Source organism: Acomys minous (assembly GCF_964271855.1).
Source record: "Acomys minous genome assembly, chromosome: 14".
Lineage (NCBI taxonomy): Eukaryota > Metazoa > Chordata > Mammalia > Rodentia > Muridae > Acomys > Acomys minous.
Genome location: NC_140496.1, coordinates 20987776 through 21008914, shown reverse-complemented (window position 1 = coordinate 21008914; position 21139 = coordinate 20987776). Strand labels below are relative to the sequence as shown.

The 21139-nt window shown below is 45.4% G+C and overlaps 1 protein-coding gene and 1 pseudogene across 3 annotated transcripts in view; one reads left to right on the top strand and one right to left on the bottom strand.

The window, feature by feature from the left end:
• Window positions 1-2653: 2653 nt before the first annotated feature.
• Window positions 2654-19563, bottom strand: LOC311583405 (peptidyl-prolyl cis-trans isomerase A-like; annotated as a pseudogene). Its single transcript, XR_014783554.1, has 4 exons — window positions 19530-19563; window positions 14446-14527; window positions 14253-14322; window positions 2654-3525 (listed from the first exon to the last, which is right to left on the bottom strand). The product of XR_014783554.1 is annotated as a peptidyl-prolyl cis-trans isomerase A-like (transcript).
• A 269-nt stretch (window positions 19564-19832) lies between these two features.
• The window catches only part of CYB5B (cytochrome b5 type B), a 32284-nt gene continuing 30977 nt past the window's right edge, over window positions 19833-21139 (top strand). The window contains exon 1 of one of the 2 annotated variants that reach the window (XM_084756976.1): window positions 19833-20059. In XM_084756976.1, the coding sequence (XP_084613102.1) occupies window positions 19898-20059 (162 nt within the window). In that variant the 5' untranslated portion in view covers window positions 19833-19897. The remainder of the gene's footprint in view (window positions 20060-21139) is intronic. The other variant, XM_084756975.1, reaches the window with a different exon arrangement.

Below are 21139 nucleotides of genomic sequence, written 5' to 3'. Positions count from 1 at the left end.
ACCTTTGGAAGAGCAGTCAGTGCTCTTAGCCTCTGGGTCATCTCTCCAGCCCTTATTTATTTATTTATTTTAATACAACAAAGAAATAAAAAAGGACCTGTCACCTAGAATGGATGCAATGCTTATAAAGTAATTATTGCAATAGCCAACCTAAAAGAAATGCCTAACAGAAGGCTAATGAAGACTGGCAAAAAGGCTCAAGAGGTAAAGACACTTGCCACCAATGCCGAAGTCTTGCGTTTGATCCCTGGAACTCATGAGGTTAAAGAGAAAAACAAACTTCTGCAAGTTATCATTTGGCCTCCAAGCATAAGCCTTAGTGCAACTGGGAGAAAACACACACACACACACACACACACACACACACACACACACACACACGAATGTAATTTAAATAAATAAAAGGTTAGTAGCTATTGTCTTACACATATTTCTGCGACATTTGGCATCAAATGTATAGCCTTTTTTTTTCCTTCAGATTAATTTGCACAAAAATCCCGTTTAGTTTGAGTGGGATTCTGTCTCTTCCTTCTCTCCTCCCCGAACAATGGCCCCTTATATATGTAAACGAGGCATCTTGGAAGTTAGGCTAGCCTCTCTGTTCTCAGGTAGCATAGACAGTTTCTGCAGCGTTTTCTTCATGCTCCCACACCCACGCGGCTGGTTTTCCCTTCAGCCACAAGCCCTCTGGCCTGCATTTCCCAAGCTCCTGACAAGCCATGACAGGGATGAACATGACGAAGCAGGCTCTGCTGCTTCAACGTGGCAGTCAGACCAGCTTGAATCTTCTAGAACACTTGATCCATTTCCAAGCTCATAACGAACACCACTAAAGAGGACTCAATATCTACTGGAAATTTGGGATTTGTAATCTGAGCACCTCTGGGAAGTGGAGGCCAAGTTCTCTGTGTGAGTATACAGTGCTCAGAGCAGAAACCACACGCGCTAGCTTGTGGAAAACTGAAACTAGCCTGGCGTGGTGGCGCATGCCTTTAATCCCAGCACTCAGGAGGCAGAGGCAGGCAGATCACTGTGAGTTCCAGGCCAGCCTGGTCTACAAAGTGAGTCCAGGACAGCCAAGGCTACACAGAGAAACCCCGTCTAGAAAAAACAAAACAAAACAGAAACAAAAAACTGAAAAGACTTTCTGTCACCAGAACCAGATTTCACTTATGACCATCAGTGTCCACCAAGGTCCTCAAGGCATGTTTTCGCTTTGTTAGCCTCCTGCTTCCCCCATCACCCTCCCGCACCCACTGCATTCTTCTGACAGAAAGCTGTGCAGCAGGTGGAAGGCTCCATACTGTCCCTGTGGTAGGGAGCCTGGCGATGCCACAACAGGCAGGAAGGTAAAAGGACTGGGTGGCATGCCCCACACTCCCAGCGTTGCTGAGACCATCCTCCCGGACAGACGGCCTTTCGGAAGGAAGACACTTCTTTCTACTACCCATGTGTCCTGCTGTGTGCAGGGTTCCCAGCTAACACTGTCCCATGCCCTGGGCTCTGGGCTGTCCAGTATCTTCCTTCTCCCCCCCCCCCAGTCTGATGATTGACAGGTTGGGAAGGAGGTGGAGGAGGGTAACTCAGTGACAACTAGATCTAGGCTGGGTCTGCGAGGGTTTTGTTTTTTTTTTTTTAATTTATTGAATTTTATTTCCTGTGCATTGGTGTTTTTGATGGTTTTGTCTACATTCATGGCTATGGCTATGTGAAGGTGTCAGATCCCAGACAGTCGTGAATTGCCATGTCAGTGCTGGGAATTGAACCCGGGTCTTCTGGCAGAGCAACCAGTGCTCTTAACCCCTGAGCCGTCTCTCCAGCTCCAGGGCTTGCTATGTTTTTTTAAAGCTGTATTTGGCTGGCCTCAAACTTGAGACAGTCCTCAGGCCCTGGGATTAAGGTGACTGCCAGCACTCCCAGCCTTGAAGCCTGTTATTTACTAAAGACCTTCTGCAAGTCAACCAGAAGCAAGGCCAAGAGCTCCAAGGACCCAGGGACTCATCCTCGCGTCCCTCCTTCAAAGTCCCCAGAACTAGCAGCAAGGAGTGCTTTGGGAATTTAAAGAGACAGTGGAGGACTACAGCAGGCTCTGAGGGAAATCATGAGGGAGAAAAGAAGGCTTCACTTAAAGGAGCAGTGAGGCTAGGCGTGGTGGCACATGCCTTTAATCCCAGCACCTGGGAGGCTGAAGCAGGCAGATCAGTGTGAGTTCGAGGCCAGCCTGCTACACCAAGTGAGTCCAGAATAGCCAAGAAAGACTACACAAAGAAACCCTGACTCGGGGTGGGGGCAGGAAAAAGAACAACAGGTGAGAGAACTGGGTTGTTTCATGTGTTGCGGGCAGAAAACAACCGAGAGAGCCACGTGGAGGGTGTGGGGTCCCTGTGGAGGGCGTGGCATACCTGGTATTTTTCCACAGCTTTGTTCTGCCAGGACCCGAGTCACTGTTGTCCCCCACCTCTCCTGTTCCACTCTTATGCTGTGACATTTACCTCTGGGAAAAGAAATTGTTCCACTTGTGCAGACAAGTGCAGGAGGTTGGGCCACACAAACAATCTAAAGATAATTATCAGAAAAAAAAAAGTTAGTGGGGCGTGGTGGCGCATGCCTTTAATCCCAGCACTTGGGAGGCAGAGGTCGGCGGATCGCTGTGAGTTCGAGGCCAGCCTGATCTACAAAGCGAGTCCAGGACAGCAAGGACTACACGGAGAAACAAAAAAACAAAAAGAAAAACAGCAAAACAAAAGTTTGGAAAGAGGTGGAAATACACAGAAATGTGTAAAGATGACGTGCAAACCCTCAGCCTTGAGACAGCCGCTGGTAACCTTTTCTTTTTTTGTTTACTTTTTATTCATAATCATAAACCTAACTCTGCAATCCAGCTAAACTTGGAGGGGAATGAGGACAATATGAAATCCAAAGAGCTTCAGTGAGAGCAGAGATTACAGGGTACTGGGAGCAGATGGGATGGGGGGGCGCTCTCCTGAGCTACAGAAGGAATGGTCTGGTAGATTAAAATGCCCACAAGCCAAAAGAATTAGAGTTGTCCACAGTCGGAAATGGTGATCTTCTTGTTGGTTTTGCCAAAGTGCTCCATGGCTTCCACGATGCTCGTGCCTTCTTTCACCTTCCCAAAGCCCACCTGTTTGCCATCCAGCCATTCAGTCTTGGCAGAGTAGATAAAAAACTAGGAACCGTTTGTGTTTGGTCCAGCATTTGCCATGGACAAGATGCCAGGACCTGTGTGCTTCAGGATGAAGTTCTCATCCTCAAATTTCTCCCCATAGATGGACCTGCCACCAGTGCCATCATGGTGTGTGAAGTCACCACCCTGGCACATGAATCCTGGAATAATTCTGTGAAAGGAGGAACCCTTATATCCAAATCCTTTTCCTCCTGTGTTCGGAACACAAAAGACTTCTGCTGTCTTTGGAACTTTGTCTGCAAAGGGCTCGAAGGACACGTAGCCCAAGGGCTCACCATCCACCATGATGTCGAAGAACATGGTGGGGCTGACCATGGCTGCTGCAAGTGACCAGAGGGGACAGTGGCATCTGCAAAGCACTTCTTTATTTTCTTAAAAGACTTGTTTTTATTTTACATGTAGGATGCTTTGTATGTATGTATGTATGTATGTATGTATGTATGTATGTATGTATGTATACCACATGCTTGCCTGGTACCCTTGGAGTCCAGAAGTGAGTGTAGGATTCTTTGGAACCTCCAGACAGTTTCAGACAGCTGTGAGCCCCAGTGTGGGTGCTGGTAACTGAACCCAAGTCCTCAGCAAGAGCAGCAAATGCTTTAAGCACTGAGCCATCTCTCTGACCCCTCTTTCACTTTGTCTTTCTGAGACAGGGTATCATATAAGCCTCAGATTCACTATGCAGCAGGGTGTGCCTATGAGCTCATGACCCTTCTGTCCTTTCCTCACTAAGGTGGAATTACACGTGTGTAGCACCATGCTGTGTGTATTCTCAATTTTTCCATTATTCCTCATGTAGACAAGTAGTTCAAATAACAGCAAAATGTATATAAGAAAGGAGATGAGCGTGGCACATTCCACATTCTCTGCCTGTTTTTTCCCTTCAATTTTTATTTATTATTATGTATATAGTATTCTGCCTGAGTGTACACCTTCACTCCAGATGGGGGCGCCAGATCTCATTATGGATGGTTGTGAGCCACCATGTGGGTGCTGGGAATTGAACTCAGGACCTCTGGAAGAGCAGACAGTGCTCTTAACCTCTGAGCCACCTCTCCAGCCCTCTTTTTATTTATTTTTTTAAAGACAGGGTCTCATTATGTAGCTCAGGTTAGCCTTGCACTTGCGATCCTTCTGCCTCAGTCTCCTGAGTGCTGGGAGTACAGGCCCATGTGTGCCTGAAGTCTGCTGTTCCTCTTAATAGTATCGTGCTTTATGCGTTCTGTGAAAAAAGATTTTTATTTTACAACCTTCTCTTCTCTTTTAGGCTTTGAAAATGTTTGAAATCCCCAGCACTCCTTTAGAGAAGAAAGGGCTAGCTTTCTGACACAGTTTTTGGAGATGAGGAACTGAGGTTCCGCTGGGCACGGTGGTCGGTGGTACGTGCCTTTAATGCCAGCACTCAGGAAGCAGATGTGAGTTTGAGGCCTTGAAGTCAGCCTGGTCTACGTAGCAGGCAGGACAGCCAGAGCTGGGGGGCGGGGGCAGGTCCCTCTTCTTCAAACAATAATGAAAAAGAACTGAGGTTCCCAGAGGTTGCCCTTCGTCATGTTCAGACCCTGTTTGTGTGGTCCGACCCTGAGAATAGGACCCCTTGGGGATAAAAGCAATTTCTTAACTCCGTAGACAGCTTTGTAGAGAAAAGGTAGAGAGAAAAGTGTCGGAGCCCAGGACTCTAGGGCGTCTGTTTTTACCCTTCCCAGGGCCTCTCTGGCTCCGAGAACCCGATCATGGGAAGATATAAGTGAACAAAGGGTTGAAGAAAGGTCTTTATCAGCAGGAGAGTTGCTTGATTCAATGTGTTTCCTAATGCGAGTTGGAACAATAAGGGGAAGAAAGAAAGAGAAGAAATAAAAGGCCATTTTCTTTGGCCACTTTTAATGAATCACCCCCCCATGTCATTACCCATCCCTAGTCAGGAAAGGCTTGAGGTTTTTCATGCCAAGAAAAACAGCAGGCAGGAAGAAACAAATTATGACCTTGTTTGTGTTTTGTGTCTTAACGGTTTGATTTATGGGCCTTGATCCCATGATTATGGATGAAAGAAAATATTTCAGTGCCCCAACCGTAACCTGAACTTAACCAGGGGTGGGTCTCACGTCCACGGCTAAAAAGTTATGAAGTTGAGATGCTTTGAGAATAAAGGATTAAAGTTTGGGGCCATCTGTAGGCGGTTTCAAGCTACTCTCAAGGTCAAATTCTTTTCTCACACTCCAACAGCACAAAACTGCCTTTAGCCTTTTTCTCATTTCATAAGGTGGGCATTTATAGACTTAGTAAATAGTTAAGTGCCTGCTGTGTACCAAGCACCAACTCAAGACACTGACAATCCACATCAAGTCAGAAGGTACCGCGTGGTCTTGGGCTCCAAGGAGAGGAAAACAGAAGCATGGGTTAGAGAAAGACAGGAGAGCTACTGAGAGGAGGTGATGCTAACATTGGACTGGAGATGGAATGCGTGCGTGTGAGGTTGGGGTGAAAGGGTGATCTTTTCAGGTAGGTGGAATGTCCTCTAGGACAGGATCATGAGCTGGGTGTGGTGGCGCATGCCTTTAATCCCAGCACTCGGGAGGCAGAGGCAGGTGGATCTCTGTGAGTTCGAGGCTAGCCTGGTCTACAAAGTGAGTTCAGGACAACCAAGGCTGCACAGAGAAACCCTGTCTTGAAAAAGCAAAAAACAAAAGACGGGATCATGAGCCAGGCCTGATGGTATGAACAATGGTATAGACCAGTAATCCAAGCCCTTGGGTAATTAAGGCACAAGGATCCCACATTCAAGGCCTACAATATACAGCCAGACCTTGTTGCAAAAACAAACACACACACAAAGTCTACAGGCAAATCCGCTACCGTGAGCTGTGCCCTCAGCTCTATGGAAAGATAAGATGAAGCATTAAGTAAAGAACAAACAAAAAGCTGGGAGTGGTGGCACACGCCTTTAATCCCAGCACTCGAGAGGCAGAGGCAGGCGGATCGCTGTGAGTTCAAGGCCAGCCTGGTTTACAAAGTGAGTCCAGGATAGCCAAGGCTACACAGAGAAACCCTGTCTCGAAAAACCAAAAAAAAAAAAAAAAAAAAAAAAAAAAAAAAAGAACAAACAAAAAACAGAAATAAGACAGATGGTGGTGGCACACACCTTTAATCCCAGCACTTGGGAGGCAGAGGCAGGTGGATCTCTGAGTTTGAGGCCAGTCTGGTCTACAAAGTGAGTCTAGGACAGCCAGAGCTATTACACAGAGAAACCCTGTCTCAAAAAACCAAACCAAACCAAACCAAAACAAACCGAAACAAAGCAAAAAACCCTATGGCATAGGTTGTATATTGTTCACTACACTTTTCTAACAAGAAGTCGTAAAATGAGCATATTTGTATTTTCTTGCATTTGCATTAAGAAACTTAGAAAAGAAACACACAAAGCTAACATGTGATAATATTCAATTAAAAATCTTTAAAATGTAAGATTCATAATTCAGAAACATCAGTGTTCTGTGTGTCAGGCCGTGTGAACTCGCTTAAATGCGTTGTCACTGAGTGCATCAGTTTGGTCATTGCGAACGTTGCAAAAGTTTATGCCTTTGGCCTAGAAGTCCCATTTCTTTTTGTGCATTTCATAGTGATGTAAGATCAAGGTTACTAAACTTCAGTATTGTTGATGTTTGCCAAAGACTTGAAGCAACCCAAATTACTACCAGGAGGATATAAGTTCAATGTGTTTCCTAATGTGACTTGGAACAATAAGGGGAAAGAAAGAAAAGAAAGAAAAGGCCATTTTCTTTGGCCTTAAAAAAAAAAAAAGATTTATTTATTCATTCATTTAGATGGGTGCTCCATTTGCATGTACACCTGCATGTCAGTACAGATGGTTGTGAACTACCCTGCGCTTGCTGGGAGTTGAACTCAGGTCCTCTGGAGGAGCAGGCAGTGCTCTTAACTACCGAGCCATCTCTCCAGCCCCTCTTTGGCCACTTTTAATGATAAAGGAAAAGAGAGACATCTCTGAGTATAACCTCGTTTTCTCTCTAAATAGGACCAATAATAACTTGTAACCAACCCCCATCGATAATAACCTGCTATAGCCCAATAAAACAAACAAAAACCTACCAGACCCTCCTTAAAGGAAATGGGGCATGCTTCCCTTAAGGTTTCTTCCTGCTGATTTGGGACAAATAATACCTTCGTAGGGGCCCAAATAAAATTGGGGAAATAGTTAAATTAGCTAGGATTAGCATTTGTGGTCTAGTTTCTTTTTTCTTTTCTTTTTTCTTTTTCTTCTTTTTTTTTTCTTTGTTTTGTTTTTTGAGACAGGGTTTCTCTGTGTACCCTTGGCTGTCCTGGACTCACTTTGTAGACCAGGCTGGCCTCAAACTCACAGTGATCCTCCTGCCTCTGCCTCCCGAGTGCTCTCTGTGTACCCTTGGCTGTCCTGGACTCACTTTGTAGACCAGGCTGGCCTACAACTCACAGTGATCCGCCTACCTCTGCCTCCCGAGTGCTGGGATTAAAGGCGTGTGCCACCACACCTGACTTGTGGTCTAGTTTCTAAATGTTGAGAAATTCCAGGCTTAATTAGATTCCTGTGTGGGACAGTCTGCAATGCTGGACCAATTGGGATTGGAAGCTTTCTTTGAAAGAGTGTCCTGGGAGCTGCTGTTTCTTCTCCTTCTCCTTCTTCTTCAGAAATAACTCAATTATAATTCCTAAGATCAACATTCTGTTAAACTGACGCCTTATTCTTTACATTCAATAATAAGGTTTTCTTAAGTATTGATTTGCTTTTAGTAGTGTTTATAAAGACAAGAATTTTTGTTTTCTTTTTCCATTTACTAATTGAGACATCTCAAGCCTATGATTAAATTTCTCCAAATGCTGTTTATATGCTTTCCTATTAGGTAATGTCTTCCCTTGCTAGATGGATAGTGTTTTGATAGCAAAAATAAAACAAAAATTACAAATAAAAATAAAACAAAAATTGTTACAAGTAATTATTCATATTTGGGACATTCCTGCAAAACTACATAGTAATCACAGTGCATATTTTACTGGACAAAAAAATTAAATCTACTTAAAATGTGTCCATTATGCAAATTTGTATCATGTCTATGATCTCTAATCCTTTAGATCAATAATTAAATAAACATCTGTACTATATAAATTTTATGTAAGCTGGCCTCGAACTCACAGCTATCCACCTGCCTCTGCCTCCCGAGTGCTGGGATTAAAGGTGTGCACTGCCACGCCTGGCTTCTCTCTCTCTCTTTCTTGAGCTAACTTAATTATAAAGACAATTAGGTGATTTCACACACACACAAAAATAATAATAACAACTCCAGCATGAAAGGAAAACTTCTCTATTTGCTTTTTTGGTTTTTTGTTTGTTTTGAGACAGGGTGTAACTATGCTATTCTAAGTGGCATATTCTAATTCTCTGTGTAGACCAGGCTGTCCTTGTACTCACAGAGGTCTGCACTGCTACTGGATGCCCATTTATATATATTTTTTCTTTTCTTCTTTGAATTGATTTTTCTTTTTTTCTTGAGGCAGGGTTTCTCTGTGTATCTCTGGCTATCCTGGGACTCGCTCTGTAGACTAGGCTGGCCTTTGCCTCCCAAATGCTGTGATTAAAGGCATGTGCCACCACCACCTGCCTCTTTGCTTCTTTAAAACATGTGATGTTTTTTTAATAATTTTGATATTAAATATAATGCTTCTATGCTACAATTGTATTAAAACGTTAATAGCTCCTGTATTATCAGAACTTCAGCACTAAATCTAGAAACCTTAAATGTTGCAGTCCAAACCCAGGATTATCTTGAACTTAGTTTTTTAAACAGCCAACCAATCACCTTCCTGTTTATGTGACTTAATATTCTTATGATCGAAACTCAAAAAATGACTTAAGAGGATTGACTTTAAGGAAATCTGTAACACCCTATGAAAAGCCTGTCTTTGCGCTCCGAGGCCCTCATCACCACCTCCTCTGTAATAAAATCCTCGGGCTCTGTAGTTCCTTGTTCCTCTGCTGCTTGCTCCGGCGGGGCGGCGTTAACTCTAATTACCCTCTCACCCACTCAGCGCAGCAGCTACGGTCACGCCCACCTACAGCTGTGGCTCTCCTGCCCTCGCAGCCTCTCAGGCAAGGTTCTGGCAACCGCCTCGGGCTTTGTTCTACAGCCAGGGTTCTGGTTCTCCTCTCCTTTCTTTTTAATGTGCCCTTTGCCCTCTTCCCAGGATTCCCTCCTTTGTGGCTTCTAGTTTGAAATCCTGCCCCTCCTCCCCTTACCCTTGATAAACCCCTGAGTTTTCTGAGACCCCTGTTTACTGTCCCAAAATTCCAGAACTGGATTTAAATGAGAGAGAGAGAGAGAGAGAGAGAGAGAGAGAGAGAGAGAGAGAGAGAGAGAGAGAGAGAGAGAGAGAGAGAGCCAATTAAAAAATGACCAAAAGCAGGCTAGGGCTGTAGCTCAGTAGTAGAGCCAAGGGTGTGCACACAGCTCTGGATTTTGAGCCCTAGTAAAAGGTTTGGGGTTTCAGATTCAAAGGAGACTCTGGGGCGGACTATCCTCTTAGAGATTATTAGAAGAGGTGGGTGGACAGCGTTGTGGCCAGGGCTCTGCAGAGAGGGCAGACCACAGGGCAGAGTGGCAGTCCCATCTTAGGGTTCATAACAAGAGGGGTGGCGAAGAGATAGAAAAAGTTTGGGGGCGGGGAGCAGTGGGACATGGTTAGGGTAACCAGTTAAACAGTGTTAGGTGATCGATGACAAACATCTTTGCAGGCTGGCCATTGCTGGGGATTAGTAAGGCATGGACAACAAGCATCTAGAGAAACAAGTTAGTTCTACAAATGTAAATTATCTCCATTTAACCAAAATAGAGGAGCATTACAAAATGCCTAACAGCCCTGATGTTTGCTCCTATAGAGAGGCGAAACGGGGGGGGGGGGGGGGGGGGGGGAGTAGCTGTCATTCTTGTAGCTCTTTCCTAATGGACAAGGGTGACATCTTCGTGCGGGGTGGGGCGGCTACCGTCTCTGGTGTCAGAAATTCTGGAAAAGGGTGCTGTCGACGTGTCTTCTAGTGGTGTTCTGGATAAAAGAGTTTTGTCTCTAAGATGCAACAGGTAAAAAGACAGAGCGGAAAGCCTTTGTAATTAGGAAGCGGGCGGCTTCCTACTCACAGTGTACTGAAGTAATGAAGTAATGACTTATAAAGTATAGAAGGTCAGCAAGTAGCCGCCTGGCAGAAGGCAGAGGAGTTTCAGACAATGAGTAAAAAGGAGCAAACATCAAGGGCAGCCTCCATCCATGCCTGCAGAGATCTGTCTTGCTGCCTAACGTTTCCCCTAATGAGCTGAGACCCTAGTATCACTTAAGAGACATCAAGTCAACCTGGAAACTCCTGGCCTGGCTTCAGAGTCTCCAGCCTTGCTGGCTGACGTCCAAGCATTGGAGGACAACCCAGGCGACCCAGATACATGGAGTTTGATTGCCACAGGATCAGTGAAATGTGGATTGACTGTCAGCAAGGGCAGAGAGAGCTAAGAGTCAGCTGAGTACACAAAGTCCAAAGAGTAATCAGTAAGACTGTAGCAGAGAAGTTGAGAACCCAAGGTTCTCTTTCCTGCAACGTTCACCAACAGGCTCAGGGTGTTTCTTCTTCTTATTTGTCTGTACACCACATGTGTGCTTGGTGCTTGTGGAGGTCAGAAGAGGGCATAGGCTACCCTGGAAATGGAAACGGAAAGGGTGCTTATGAGCTACCTTGTGGCTGCTGGGAACTGAACCCGGGTAGGTCCTCTGCAAGAGCAACAGGTGCTCTTAGCCACTGAACCATCTCTCCAAGCCCTCATTAGCCTTTTTAAAACCAGGTGTGTCATCCACTGAGGATAAGTAAAGGCCTTGCCGACTGTGGCTCTCCTTGGAGGCACTGAGAGTATACCCTTCTGTGTTGACTTTCCTCTTAGCAGAGTGCATACTGGGTAGAATCCAGTTTCGGGGAGTCTCGTGACCTCTCTGAACAGGAGGCCAGGTGACGTGCTGGAGCTTCAGAACCTTTCAAGAGATGTCCTATAATTCCCTGGGAGCTAGTTTACCTTGGAGAGCAAGAGTTAAATAGTGTCCCTTTTTGTCAGCTAGCACTTAACTTTAATAATCAGCTTACAATGACTTGGCTGAGAGCAGCTGTTTGCTATATGACTGGTTTCTATGACCCTTTAAAATAAATCTTTATTAGAGAGAGAGAGAGAGGAAAAAAAAAAACAACAACCAACAACACAGTGTCCCTTTTAGGTTTTCTGTCCACACAGGTATAGGCCTTCAAATGTGGTATTAGTTACCTAAAAGCTTGGGCAAAGCCCAACTATGTTTAAGTGAATCTGGCTCAGATATATCTTCTTGCTCTTTAAGCTGACACTTGTAAATGCTACCAAGGACAGATCGGTAATGAGCTATAGTTTGATTGAGCTTTGACCTTAGATATTTTAAATGCCTTTAATTACTACACATATATCATCTGTAGTATTATATTTTATATATCTTATGCAAGTTAAAACCTTTTGTATCTTGTTTAAGCTTCCTTAGCTTTATTTTTCTATTCTGGGGGCATCCAGCCATCTTAACTTTGAACAAAGCCTTATCATACAGGATTTCCTTCTTCATTAAAAATGTCTCTTTAGGGCTGGAGAGGTGGCTCAGAGCTTAAGAGCACTGACTGCTCTTCCAGAAGGCCTGAGTTCAATTCCCAGCAATCACATGTTGGCTCACAACCATCTATTATGTGATCTGATATCCTCTTTTGCCTGTAGGTTTACATGCAGACAGAGCACTGTATACATAATAAATAAATAAATCCCCTAGAACCAACCTTGGATCCCATGCCAGAGCATCAAGCTTACTTACCCAGTAAGACATTTCTCCATCCCCACCTAAAAATGTTTTCATTTTTACACCCTTCTAACATTCTTTTTTCTTACTTACTTTTCTGTAGTGAAAATTTTGGTTTCTTTAAAAAAAAAAAAAAGACCCAGTTATGTTACATGACTATGTTGTTGTTTTAATCCCAGGTGTGGGATATGGGGCTGCTTCAGATTGCTCACCGCCGCAAACTATGATTTGTCTCATGCTCTAGGAAGGGCATGATTTTTGCCAGCTGCAGACAGTCTATGTTTGGAACTCTTGGGACTCTTGAGAAGGTATAAATTTGAGAGCCCCAGAGGGCCTGTGGTGGCTGCTGCTAGTTCCTGCTGCTGCTGGTCCCTGCTGCTGCTGCTGCTGGTCCCTGTTGCTGCTGGTGGTTCCTGCTGCTGCTGGTGGTTCCTGCTGCTGCTTTTGCTGTTGCTGTTTGCTGGATTGCTCATCCTTGGTTGGAGATATCCTGACAATGAAGATCAAATTTGCCCCAAGGAACTCAAACACCCCTAATCAGCAGAGAGCAGTCTAATGATATTGATGCTTCCTTTCCCCTCTAACCTTTTTTCTCTTCTACCTAGTGTTGGGGGTTGGAAGGGATAGGAGTGATGTAAGGAGGTAGGAAAAAGAACCCAATATAATAGCCAAAAAGTCTGGCTACAAGTGGCACCCAGACATGCAGCTAGGCAACTCGGTTTCTAATGCCATAAAGGAAGAGGCAAGGAGGAAGAGATGAATATTATGTTTCAGGATGTCAGCAAAAAGTTTATTGCAGCTGCTCCCGTTGGGTTCGCTCCCACTTTTCTCCCAGGGGAGATTTTCTATTTTTAATTCTTCTTCCTATAATCTGTCTCAAACACAGTTGGGAGAATGATAGAGCAATTTGAAAAATTGTGAGTGGGGTGGGTGTGGTGGCGCACGCCTTTAATCCCAGCACCGGGGTGGGGGTGGGAGGTCAGAGGCAGGTGGATTGCTGTGAGTTTGAGGCCAGCCTGGTCTACAAAGTGAGTCCAGGATGGTCAAGATAACATAGAGAACCCTGTCTGGAAAAACAAAAAACAAAAAACAACAACAACAAAAAAAGTGTGAGTGCATATAGAAGGGTCTGAGAAACAAAAAATTGGTGATATAGGAAAGCAAAAAGAATCACTCTATTCTCTTGTTTTTGAAAAGGTTGCAGAATTGGCTGTGCACCTGGAGAGGTTGCTGGTAGAAGTGGAAACACTTGGGAAGCTAATAGTGCCAGAAAAAGGAGGAATAAAGGGTTCAGTCCTGCTGACTGAGCAAGAGAGTGGGAGCTTCCCAAAGGATGAGAGAAGGAAGCAAACCAGTCTGCAAAACAGATCTCAGGCCCACCCAGTGCTATGTGCTTTTGCTTTTAAGTCTCCCCAGCTCCTGGGAAGGACAGGGAGCTGGGAGGAGCAGGAAGACATGTAGGAAACAGTGTTAAAGAAAACCAAGCCTGTAGTGGGGGCACAGTGGCACAAGTCTTTAATCCAAGCACATGGGAGGCAGAGGCAGACAGATCTCTGAGGCCAGCCTGGTCTACAAAGTGAATTTTGGGACACAGAGAAACCATGTCTCACAAACAAAACAAAACAGAGAAAGAAAGAAGAGAAAAAGAAAAACGTCTCGTTTTGAAAGAAAGGATTTAATCTTGAGCCAACTGCACCACCAGAGGGGGGGTAATTAATTGCACAGCACACACCTGCTAATGATGCTGATCATGATTCTGATGAAGGAGTGTAGTGTCCTATAGAAATGATAGATCTGAGGGTTTTTGTTTTTGTTTTTCAAGACAGGGTTTGCCTGTGCAGCCTTGGCTGTCCTGAACTCTCTTTGTCAACCAGGCTGGCCTTGAACTCACATCGATCCACCTGTCCCTGCCTCCCGAGTGCTGGGATTAAAGGTGTGCACCCCTACACCCCACTTGCTTTTCACTTTTTATTTGGTTCTTTTAATTGGTTTATAGACATCGAGTGGCTGAGCCTGGCTCGCTGGGGCAGCCGGACGTCAGTAACATAGCCTTGTATTCACTTCTCCCCGTGTGCTGCAGCTGGAACTCAGAGTTTTGCCCCTGCTCTGGCATCGAGCCACACCTCCAGCCTATGTTTGCTTTTTGAGATGGGAACAAGCTTATTACCTGTTAAAAACCCAACTGACAAGCGCAGGAAGGAGGAAGAATGAAAGTTCTGAACTGAGGCAGCTGAAGCCTAGGGAGAAAAACACCCTTATCAATGCCAATTCCTCCATAGCTTCCTTCCCCCAGAGGTAAGGTGGGAGGAAACCAGACTGACCTCAGAATTATACCACAGAGTGTGGACAACCAGACTTACCTTTGGGCTGGAGGAAAAAGGTTCCTTGGTTTTTTGATAACTTTCAGAAATGTCCCAGACACTGGGTGACTCAGGGTTGGCCCTGGGAGGGAGAAAACAAGGGAATGACGGGCTGTGATCTCTTTGAAGAAGAGCCGACTTTTTCCAGGATGTGTTCACTGTATTGCGCTAAGGGAAAGAACAGATTCAAGGGCTTCTCTCAATGTCACGGATTCACTGCTGGACCATCCGCCTGCCCCTTAAGTCAGAGGGAGGTCATCGCACGTCAGGCCACTGCACCCTCCCTTCTCTGGGACATTAAGATAGAAGTTATCTGTTCTGTGGTTTTACAGTCCCTAATTTACAGTTCTATTCAATACCTGGCTCTGCACTGCAGTCCCGCCCTGAATCACATGGTGTAAAGCTTCCTATAACCCCTGAAAGAATATAAAGGTCAGATTTTTCCTTAGTGGAGGCTCTGCTCTGGGCATCATCCTACCCTTGATGGCTCTGTTTTACTATTAGGTTAAGCTGTTTCTCTTACTGACATTCCTCTCCGGGTTTTAAAGGGGAACCTCCTCTTCTCTGTAAGGCCCCATCATGCTGTTTCTAATAGAATGTACTTTTTTTTATTTTTTATTTTTTGGTTTTTCGAGACAGGGTTTCTCTGTGTAGCCTTGGCTGTCCTGGACTCACTTTGTAGACCAGGCTGGCCTCGAACTCACAGCGATCAGACAGCCTCTGCCTCCCGAGTGCTGGGATTAAAGGCGTGCGCCACCACGCCCGGCTTAGAGTGTACTTTTTGTTTGTTTGTTTGTTGGTTTTTTTTTTTTTTGAAACAGGGTTTCTCTGTGTAGCCCTGACTGTCCTGGAACTCACTCTGTAGACCAGGCTGGCCTCTGCCTCCCTAGTGCTGGCCTGGCTTACTTTTCCTTTCTAATGCTCTTTACCATCTCAAAGTCAGGTCTTGACTCTCCATGGAGAGGTCCTCTCTCCTGGTGATGCTCATTCCTGAGCTGTCATTTTGTGTCAGCCCCTGTCTAAACCACCCAACCTTTAAAAAAGTTTTTTCCCCCCCGAAAAAACCAAAAAAAAAAAAAAAGAAAAAAGAAAAAAAGCCGGGCGTGGTGGCACAAGCCTTTAATCCCAGCACTCGGGAGGCAGAGGCGGGTGGATCGCTGTGAGTTCCAGGCCAGCCTGGTCTACAAAGTGAGTCCAGGATAGCCCAGGCTAACACAGAGAAACCCTGTCTTGAAAAAACCAAAAAAATAAATAAATAAAAATAAAAATAAAAATGAAAGTTTTTTTTCCTAATAGAAAGGAGAATGTATACCACCCCCAAAATGGGCAGATACTTTGCTTCTTACTGTTTCCGGAGGAATGGATTCCTGTTTGCCATGTTGGCTTTCTGTTCAAATTCTACTTTTTATATAAAACCAGTAACATAGTCTTGCAAAATAAATAGCAATTCTCCTGGAGTGGCACAGTACATGCTCTGAAATACATGACAGATCTCAGGAGTCAGGGCCAGCAGATGGAATGGAGGGAGGGTGTTCAGGAGATCTCCGTCTTAGACAGCCTGGGGAGAGGATTATCTAACACACAAAAGAAGCAGCCCTAAAATATTAATGTTGAAAGTGTTTTTAAATGGTTCTGTATCTCCCTGAACATTTCTTAAGAAGCAGATCCCACTTATGATGTCTAGAAAGCATAATCTCACATACGATCTCTGCTTCTGGATCTGCCCAGATGCGAGCAAGCTCCAACTGAGGCCTCTATGGCAGCAGGCACTGTACTGAAGAATTTTACCTGACAGTCTGATGCTGTAGCACCCCAAACACTTGTCAAAGAGCTTGGAAAAAAAAAATGAAAGCAAGCGAGAAAAGAAAACTATAGGCTGACATTCTTCACAAATACGGATACAAAGAACTCTATAGAACATTAGCAGACCTGGTAAGATGGCCCAGCAGGTAAAGGTGCTTGCCAGTAGGTCTGAAGACCTGACTTTGATCCCTGGGATTCATAAGGTAGAAGGAGAGAGTCAGTTTCTTCAAGTTGTCCTCCAACTTCCACAGATGTGTGTGGCATGATCATGAGCCTCCCCACATCAGCAAATACACACACACACACACACACACACACACACACATATATATAAAACGTCTATCTTTTGCATATATATGCAAGTTGGCTGGGCATGTTGATGTATACTTTTTTTTTTTTTTTTTTTTTTTTTTTTTTTTTTTTTTTTTTTTGGTTTTTCGAGACAGGGTCTCTCTGTGTTAGCCTTGGCTGTCCTGGACTCACTTTGTAGACCAGGCTGGCCTCGAACTCACAGCGATCCGCCCACCTCTGCCTCCCGAGTGCTGGGATTAAAGGCGTGCGCCACCACGCCCGGCTGATGTATACTTTTTTGTTTTGTTTTTCGAGACAGGGTTTCTCTGTGTAGCCTTGACTGTCCTGGACTCACTTTGTAGACCAGGCTGGCCTCGAACTCACAGCGATCTGCCTGCCTCCGCCTCCTGAGTGCTGAGATTAAAAGCATGCGCCAGCACGCCCAGCTGCCCAAAAGCTTTTAATCTAATAATTTTACTTACCATGGTGATGACAAATCTACTCCTGTGACTTAGGAATGTTCATCTCCTGCTCATGTTTTTCACATTGCAATGTATTCTAGAAGAGTCCTCTGCCCTCAGTTCACCTTGGTTACTGTCTGAGGACAGTTTCCACACTGGGGCTCCAGTCTGTCTGTTAAACTGCAGATAGACTCCAGTATCTCAGACTCCTCTGAAGTCCACAGCCATTTGTGAAAGATGGGGTGGTGGGGGTCCCTACTACTAAAGGAAGTCCTTATGACTCTCCTCTTGACAGCCTTTGAAATCCCAACTCTAGTCTCAGAGCCTAAGAGCATCTCCAAATGAGCTTCTGCAGCCTTTCCCTTCGCCAAGAGGTTCTGCCATTCTCCCCTCTCAAGGGCTTTAAAAGCACCCTAGCGCTTACTTTCCTATATGGAGATAGAAAGGAAATGATGCGAGTGCTTTAACTAAATCATCATATGAATAATAAAGGTATTTTTATCACGATTTAAAATTCAGGGTTTTTTTTTTCCCAACACTGTTCACAAGCAAACTGCATGAGAACCAATGGAAACACTTGCTAAAAATGTTGGTTCCTGGTTCTATATCCAGACCTGTTGGTCTCTCTGCGTGTGCAGCAGAGAACCCTCAGAAGATTCAAGTGTACTGAGGTTCCTCAGTCATCTATCAAGTATGTGCAGAGAGCTTGTTTTCATTGCTTTTGACAATAATCTCTCGAAACCACACACACATGCACACACACACACACACACACACATGCATGCAAAGGCACACTTTGTGTGTGCCTGCTTGTGTGTCTATCTTTTTATTTATTTTGGAGGAGAGCTGGCTGCTGTGGATTTATCATTTTTTTCTTTCATTTAAAAAAGCCGGAAATTGAACTCAGGGCCGCAGGCATGCTAACCAAACATTCCATTTTCACACTCTCAGCTTCTAGAGTTTGTCGCTTGCTGCAAGTGGTGACACACACATTTAATCCCAGCATTTGGTAAAGAGAGGTTGGTGGATCAAAAGTTAGGGTCACCCTTGGCTACACGGTCAGTTTGAGGCCAGTCTGGACCATATATAAGACCCTGAGCCAGCCTTTAATCCCAGCACTCGGGAAGCAGAGGCAGTCAGATCGCTGTGAGTTCGAGGCCAGCCTGGTCTACAAAGCGAGTCCAGGACAGCCAAGGCTAACACAGAGAGACCCTGTCTCAAAAACAAAACAAACAAAACAAACAAACAAACAAAAAGACCCTGAGTCAAAAAACAAAAACAAAAATAAAGGGCCAAAGAGGTGGCTCAGCTTGTAAAAGTGCTTACACAAAACTTCTACACAGAGAAACCTTGTCTCGAAAAACCAAAACCAAAATAAAACAAAACAAAAAAACAAAACAACCCCCCCCCCAAAAAACCCACCAAAAAAAAAAACCCAAAACAAAACTTGATGATTTGAATTTGATCTTTGGAACCTGTGTGGCAGAAGGAGAGACCTGCCTACTACAAGTTGACCTCTGACTTCCATAGGCATACCCCCCCCAAGTGAGTAAATAAATGTATTTATTTTTATTTTGTGTGCATTGGTATTTTGTCTGCATGTATGTCTGTGTGAAGGTGTTGAGTCCCCTGGAAATGGAGTTACAGACAGTTGTGAACTGCCATGTGGGTGCTAGGAATTGAAGCCTGGTCCTCTGTAAGAACAGCCAGTGCTCTTGACCTCTGAGCCATCTCTTCAGCCCCAATAAATGTATTTTTTAAAAGTAGGGGGGGAAAGCCAGGCATGATGGAACACACCTGTAATCTCAGCACTCGAGGAGGTTGAGGCAGGCAGATCTCTATGAGTTTGAGGCCAGCATGGTCTACAGAGTGAGTCCAGGACAGCCAATGTTACCCAGCAAAACTGGTTTCAAAAAACAAACAAACCACCACCACCACCACCAACAACAAAAGTAGGGCCTTAGTGGATAACAGTTCTTGCTGAGAAAATGTGAAGACTTAAAATTCAAGTCCCTAGCACCGACATTAACAGCCAGATAGGCCTTCAAACATCTGCAAATCCACTTCTGGGGTGGTGGTGGAGACAGGTAGGTGCAGGGAGCTTTCTGGCCATCCAGGATAGCTGAAAACAGAAAGCTCCAAATTCAGAGACAGAGAGCGTCTCTCAAGGGAACAAGAAGGGGGAATCGTAGAGGAAAACACCTGACAAACTTCCCCCAGCTTGCTTGTGCATCTAAGTGCACAAACACATTTATAAATCACATATGCCCACACAAAATAATAAAAATAAAATGCGACAAAGAGCTTGCTTCTGAGCCGTTCTCGCTGAGACTCTTATTATAAAACTTGTGATGCAGTAAGTTTTCAGAAAAGAAACCCGTGAAAATGAGCATGTCTGGGTTTATGAATATAAATGTTGAGTGGTTGTGGAAGATCATAAGGGTTTGTCCTCATAGTGAAACATCTAGGAAGGGCGAACCTCAAATAAAGAATTGCCCCCCTCAGATTGGCCTAAAGGGAACCAGTTACCAGGTCCGAGGCTGGGAAACAGCAAAGCTGTTACCCCGGGAATGCTATTCTGGTGGCGAAGAAAGAGTAGAAAACGAGCTTCCGGGGACTCGGGAGGGAGGGAAAAGAGGCTCCGGAGGCCTGGCTCTCTCCGTTTAGGACTCGGCCTGCCCGTGGGCCGAGCAAAGCGAATCCTTTCCTAATGTGACACCTGTCACCCGGGCCACATTTAGGCGCGAGTCCAAAATCAGGCTATCTGATTGGCAAGGTTGGGGGGGCCGGACAACGCTGATTGGTTAGCTGGACGTCGGACCAGGCTCTACCCGGCTACGGAAGCCGACGAGGGCTTAGCGGAACTTCAGATAGCGGCGGAGAGGGACTCGGACCCAATGGCGACCTCAGAAGCCAGCGGCAGCGGCGGGAATGGCGAGGGCCGCGACCCTTCCGTCACCTACTACCGGCTGGAGGAGGTGGCGAAGCGAAACTCCGCGGAAGAGACGTGGATGGTGATCCACGGGCGAGTCTACAATATCACCCGCTTCCTCAGCGAGGTGCGGGCTTAGGAGGCGGGAGGTTCCCGCGTGCTTGCCGGGGTGAAGGGGAGGCGGCCACGCGCAGCCGTCAGGCACCCGGAAGGGACCGCGACCCTCCGGTGACAGCGTGCGTTTGTTTCTTAATGCATGGAACACTTACAGCTAGGTCACACGGTAGACTATCATTCCGTTTTCCGCAAAGAGAAACTGAGGCCCGCAGAGGCCGAGAGGGCATACGCTTAACGACGGTTCAGATTTGCTCCTTAATTTCCAGGAAGCAGGCTTTAGGAAGCAACGCCTTTGGGGCTTTTCTTTTCTTGATGAGAAGCTGGGATTTTTTTTTTTTGTCCCCTCTCTCCCCTGCCCCCCCTCCCCGAGACAGAATTTCTCTGTGTAGCCCTGGCTGTCCTGGACTTGCCTTGTAGACCAGGCTGGCCTCAAACTCACAGCGATACGCCTGCCTCTGCCTTCCGAGTGCTGGGATTAAAGGCGTGCGCCACCACGCCCAGCTTGAAGCTGAGATTTTTTTTTTTTTTAAAGTAAAACACAAATTATGTATGTGTGCTGGGCATGTGTACCTCTGTTTTGGTGCCTGTAGAGGCCACAGGTCAGAACCTCGGGAGCTGGAGTAACAGCAGCCGTGAGCCTCCTGATGGGGGTGTTGGGTACTGAGATTGGGTCCTCCTGGAAGTACTGTGTGCTCTTAACCAATGTGCACCCCCTCCAGCGGAGCGGAGATTCTGCCCACTCCTGTATTTGTATCAGGCAGTAGATTTTTGTGTGTTAAAGACAGGGTCTGATTGTGTCACCCTGTCTGCCTGGAACTCTGTGTAGACCAAGTTGGTTTCTGACTGAGGGACATCTGCCTGCCTCTGCTTCCTGAGTGCTGGGATTAAAGTGTGGTAGCCTGGTTTTGTTTTGTTTCTCTTTAAAAAATTTACCCTCCCCTACTTTGAGTTGATTTAGAAGCCTGAAGGCCATGAATTGAACTTTTTTCCCTCCTTTTTGCCATTGAGTATATATATTCCCTCACTCTTTTTTTGTTTGTTTTGTTTTGTTTTTAAAACTTTTTGAGGTATTAGGGATAAATCCTGGGCC